The 6,000-nt window shown below is 49.5% G+C and overlaps 1 protein-coding gene across 1 annotated transcript in view; it reads left to right on the top strand.

Moving 5' to 3' along the window:
- Window positions 1-3,582: 3,582 nt before the first annotated feature.
- Window positions 3,583-6,000, top strand: part of LOC134540790 (T-box protein H15-like) — a 107,931-nt gene continuing 105,513 nt past the window's right edge. The window contains exon 1 of the mRNA XM_063383709.1: window positions 3,583-3,852. Coding sequence (XP_063239779.1) covers window positions 3,583-3,852 — 270 coding nt within the window. The remainder of the gene's footprint in view (window positions 3,853-6,000) is intronic.

Here is a 6,000-nt window from a genome sequence, read left to right as displayed (position 1 = left end):
GAGCAGCGGTAAGCGGTGCTCATGGACTCAGTGCCGGGCACTTGTTCTCTGTTCACAGTGTCGCTGCCTAGTTGTTCACTCACAGTGTCGAGTGCGGTGTTGCAGGCGCATGTTCCCCATGTGTCAGGTGTCCTTCACGGGAGTGCGGCCCGAGCAGCGGTACGCGGTGCTCATGGACACAGTGCCGGGCACTTGTTCTCTGTTCACAGTGTCGCTGCCTAGTTGTTCACTCACAGTGTCGAGTGCGGTGTTGCAGGCGCATGTTCCCCACGTGTCGGGAGTCCGTCTCGGGAGTGCGGCCAGAACAGCGGTACGCGATGCTCATGGACACATTGCCGGGCACTTGTTCTCTGTTCACAGTGTCTTTGCCTAGTTGTTCACTCACAGTATCGAGTGCAGTGTTGCAGGCGCATGTTCCCCACGTGTCGGGAGTCCGTCTCGGGAGTGCGGCCAGAGCAGCGGTACGCGATGCTCATGGACACATTGCCGGGCACTTGTTCTCTGTTCACAGTGTCGCTGCCTAGTTCTTCACTCACATTATCGAGTGCGGTGTTGCAGGCGCATGTTCACCACGTGTCGGGTGTCATTCACGGGAGTGCGGCCCGAGCAGCGGTACGCGGTGCTCATGGACACATTGCCGGGCACTTGTTCTCAGTTCAAAGTGTCGCTGCCTAGTTCTGCACTCACAGTATCGAGTGCGGTGTTGCAGGCGCATGTTCCCCATGTGTCGTGAGTCCTTCACGGGAGTGCGGCCCGGGCAGCGGTACGCGGTGCTCATGGACATAGTGCCTAGCTCTTGTTCTCTGTTCACAGTGTCGCTGCCTAGTTCTTCACTCACAGTATCGAGTGCGGTGTTGCAGGCGCATGTTCCCCACGTGTCGTGAGTCCTTCACGGGAGTGCGGCCCGGGCAGCGGTACGCGGTGCTCATGGACACATGGCCGGGCACTTGTTCTCTGTTCACAGTGTCGCTGCCTTGTTCTTCACTCACAGTGTCGAGTGCGGTGTTGCAGGCGCATGTTCCCCACGTTTCGGGTGTCCTTCACAGGAGTGCGGCCCGGGCAGCGGTACGCGGTGCTCATGGACATAGTGCCGGGCTCTTGTTCTCTGTTCACAGTGTCTTTTCCTAGTGGTTCACTCACAGTATCGAGTGCGGTGTTGCAGGCGCATGTTCCCCACGTGTCGGGAGTCCTTCACGGGAGTGCGGCCCGAGCTGCGGAACGCGGTGCTCATGGACACATGGCCGGGCACTTGTTCTCTGTTCACAGTGTCGCTGTCTAGTTCTTCACTCACATTATCGAGTGCGGTGTTGCAGGCGCATGTTCACCACGTGTCGGGTGTCCTTCACGGGAGTGCGGCCCGAGCAGCGGTACGCGGTGCTCATGGACACATTGCCGGGCACTTGTTCTCTGTTCACAGTGTCGCTGCCTAGTTGTTCACTCACAGTATCGAGTGCGGTGTTGCAGGCGCATGTTCCCCACGTGTCGGGAGTCCTTCACGGGAGTGCGGCCCGAGCTGCGGAACGCGGTGCTCATGGACACATGGCCGGGCACTTGTTCTCAGTTCACAGTGTCGCTGCCTAGTTGTTCACTCACAGTGTCGAGTGCGGTGTTGCAGGCGAATGTTCCCCACGTGTCGGGTGTCCTTCACGGGAGTGCGGCCCGAGCAGCGGTACGCAGTGCTCATGGACACAGTGCCGGGCATTTGTTCTCTGTTCACAGTGTCGCTGCCTAGTTGTTCACTCACAGTGTCGAGTGCGGTGTTGCAGGCGAATGTTCACCACGTGTCGGGTGTCCTTCACGGGAGTGCGGCCCGAGCAGCGGTACGCGGTGCTCATGGACATAGTGCTGGGCACTTGTTCTCTGTTCACAGTGTCGCTGCCTAGTTCTTCACTCACAGTGTCGAGTGCGGTGTTGCAGGTGCATGTTCCCCACGTTTTCTTTGTCTTTCACAGGAGTGCGGCCCGGGCAGCGGTACGCGGTGCTCATGGACACAGTGCCGGGCATTTGTTCTCTGTTCACAGTGTCGCTGCCTAGTTGTTCACTCACAGTGTCGAGTGCGGTGTTGCAGGCGCATGTTCCCCACGTGTCGGGTGTCCTTCACGGGAGTGCGGCCCGAGCAGCGGTACGTGGTGCTCATGGACATAGTGCCGGGCACTTGTCCTCTGTTCACAGTGTCGCTGCCTAGTTGTTCACTCACAGTGGTGAGTGCGGTGTTGCAGGCGCATGTTCCCCACGTGTCGGGTGTCCTTCACGGGAGTGCGGTCCGAGCAGCGGTACGCGGTGCTCATGGACACAGTGCCGGGCATTTGTTCTCTGTTCACAGTGTCGCTGCCTAGTGGTTCACTCACAGTGTCGAGTGCGGTGTTGCAGGCGCATGTTCCCCACGTGTCGGGTGTCCTTCACGGGAGTGCGGCCCGAGCAGCGGTACGCGGTGCTCATGGACACAGTGCCGGGCATTTGTTCTCTGTTCACAGTGTCGCTGCCTAGTTGTTCACTCACAGTGTCGAGTGCGGTGTTGCAGGCGCATGTTCCCCACGTGTCGGGTGTCCTTCACGGGAGTGCGGCCCGAGCAGCGGTACGCGGTGCTCATGGACATAGTGCCAAGCACTTGTTCTCTGTTCACAGTGTCGCTGCCTAGTTGTTCACTCACAGTGTCGAGTGCGGTGTTGCAGGCGCATGTTCCCCACGTGTCGGGTGTCCTTCACGGGAGTGCGGCCCGAGCAGCGGTACGCGGTGCTCATGGACACAGTGCCGGGCATTTGTTCTCTGTTCACAGTGTCGCTGCCTAGTTGTTCACTCACAGTGTCGAGTGCGGTGTTGCAGGCGCATGTTCACCACGTGTCGGGTGTCCTTCACGGGAGTGCGGCCCGAGCAGCGGTACGCGGTGCTCATGGACATAGTGCTGGGCACTTGTTCTCTGTTCACAGTGTCGCTGCCTAGTTCTTCTCTCACAGTGTCGAGTGCGGTGTTGCAGGTGCATGTTCCCCACGTTTTCTTTGTCTTTCACAGGAGTGCGGCCCGGGCAGCGGTACGCGGTGCTCATGGACACAGTGCCGGGCATTTGTTCTCTGTTCACAGTGTCGCTGCCTAGTTGTTCACTCACAGTGTCGAGTGCGGTGTTGCAGGCGCATGTTCCCCACGTGTCGGGTGTCCTTCACGGGAGTGCGGCCCGAGCAGCGGTACGTGGTGCTCATGGACATAGTGCCGGGCACTTGTTCTCTGTTCACAGTGTCGCTGCCTAGTTGTTCACTCACAGTGTCGAGTGCGGTGTTGCAGGCGCATGTTCCCCACGTGTCGGGTGTCCTTCACGGGAGTGCGGCCCGAGCAGCGGTACGCGGTGCTCATGGACACAGTGCCGGGCATTTGTTCTCTGTTCACAGTGTCGCTGCCTAGTTGTTCACTCACAGTGTCGAGTGCGGTGTTGCAGGCGCATGTTCCCCACGTGTCGGGTGTCCTTCACGGGAGTGCGGCCCGAGCAGCGGTACGCGGTGCTCATGGACACAGTGCCGGGCATTTGTTCTCTGTTCACAGTGTCGCTGCCTAGTTGTTCACTCACAGTGTCGAGTGCGGTGTTGCAGGCGCATGTTCCCCACGTGTCGGGTGTCCTTCACGGGAGTGCGGCCCGAGCAGCGGTACGCGGTGCTCATGGACATAGTGCCGGTGGACAACAAGAGGTACCGCTACGCCTACCACCGTTCCTCTTGGCTGGTGGCGGGCAAGGCGGACCCGCCGGCGCCTTGCCGGCTCTACATGCACCCGGACTCGCCCTTCACGGGGGAGCAGCTCAGGAAGCAGGTCGTGTCCTTCGAGAAGGTCAAGCTCACCAACAACGAGATGGACAAGAACGGCCAGGTAATAGTTACTTAATTTACTATATATAAAATAATATTTTTTTGAACCTTTTGAAACTCTTACACTGACTGACTGAGTGTGTACGCACAGCTTAAACCGGTGTGTCTAGAAGCATGCAATTTTTTAAAGGATTTCTTTCGTTATTGTTGTGTATTATGAAAGGATTTAGGAAAATTCTGAACTTATGTATATTTAAAAGGGATGAATATTTGTATGGAAGTTGTAATTTTTACGTTAGAAGTATGGATATAGGTGTTAAGGCTATATTAATAAATATAAATCTGTTGTATCAGCTTTTTTGTTAATTTTTTATTAAATTATGAGAATTTGAAATCTCTTCGGGCACACGGCTAGTTAACGTGTAATTAATATGTTTAACGAGTGTTGAATGCGACATCTTTATGCATAAAGTATTTTATTGTTTTCAAACATCAGTTATTAGCGAGCCAAAATGTGATTTACTAAACGGACAGAGAATGAGGGTAAATCACACGACATATGCATATAGCTGTGCTACTATGTTTTACATGTTTTGCTGCGCTGACTTAAAAAAAAAAAGTTTCGCCATGCTCTTTTCGGATGTTATTTTCAAATTACCTATTTTCGTTTTTTTTTACTTTATATTCTACAAATTTATCACCATCTATTACTAACAAATTTTGAGATAAGTTTGTAATGACATACTTATAGCTGTTTTGTAAATCCATTACCTATATTCCATTTTTTATCGAAATTGTATAGGAGTAAATACAGCTTAGAATAAAAAACAATATAACTACCAAACATCCATACTTTCATATTAAATTAACAGTAGTATGAAAATTTGTTCAGGCGACAAAACCCACCTACACACAAATATTTATTTGAATATATTATATTTTAATTTATTTATTTGCTAATCGAGTTCTACAATTTTAATGGGCGTAAATCCTGTCTCACAGAATGGCTCTTGTGAGTCACGTTTTACTATAAAAAATGGGATTAATTGCATAACATTAAAAAAAAGATAGAAATAAACTTGTATCGCAAATTGTTAAAGTTCTTAAGTGGCATTATTATGAATATTTATTTCTAAAACCTTAAACTAGTTTAGAAATATTTTTCTTTTGAAACATTCAGAATGTTTGGATGCCTAGGCTGTAAAGTTTCAAATTTTCGTGCTGTTTTATTCTATTAATAATAGTGTCATCTGAAATTTTCGCTAAAACATTTAACATATTTGACTATGTTTGTTGGCGTGATGAGTTAGGCCTATATCAGTAACAACTTTTCTCAAAATGCACCGACTTAAATAAAAATTGCTTCGAAATTTTAAAATGCTGTAGCGAATTTACTTCGGTGAACAGAAAAGGACCAGAAATAATGTGTTACAGGTGAAGCTAAGAGTGTGTGACGGATAAAATGAAACTTGTCAAACCATGTGCCATGGCATTTGAGCCCATTTAAATAATAAATAGACTCGGAGAATGTAATTTTTTGTATCTTTACTCTCAGTAAAAATTTTTCTTACCTCTTGAGGGGAAATAAAAATAAAAATAGATTGAGACTTTAAGTATTCGCCAGAGATGTTTAACATCTAACTTCGGAAACGAACGTGAAATTTCACTTGTTCCCGTGTCGCAAATAGCTACTCTTATGAAACAGAAAACTTGGACAAAAATTTTTAAGTAGAATTATTTAAGATAATGCCGTGCGTGTTAAATATATATGCAAATTATGTTTTTAACATTTCTTGACGCTAGTCACACGTAGTTTCCGCATCGCCCGCTAGAACTCGCTTCCGGAGCAGCTACGTCGACTATAAATAATTTGTTTAACATACCGATCATTTAAATTATTTACGGAATCAGCTTCGATAAAAGGAAAAAAAGGACATGAAAAAAAAACTAAATCCTCACCTTTGGATATGATATTCGACAGTAAATTTTATTTAAATACTGCCTTTCTTGAACCTTTGGCTTTGTGATCTTTGGTTAGCGCCAACCGTCACCGATCGCAGCACCGTGGTTGCACATTTCCGTTCCATGTGACTTCCGTTATCAATATAACTGTTACGGGAAAAAAATTAGAGATAGCAGCACCATCGCACAAAAATTTAACCGCCTTTCTAATTTTCTCAAATACAGATACAATTTATGTTGCGATTGT

The sequence above is a fragment of the Bacillus rossius genome, chromosome 17, assembly GCF_032445375.1.
Source record: "Bacillus rossius redtenbacheri isolate Brsri chromosome 17, Brsri_v3, whole genome shotgun sequence".
Taxonomy (NCBI): domain Eukaryota; kingdom Metazoa; phylum Arthropoda; class Insecta; order Phasmatodea; family Bacillidae; genus Bacillus; species Bacillus rossius.
Note: the sequence above shows the minus strand (reverse complement) of the source record. Positions and strands in the feature narration are given on the sequence as shown.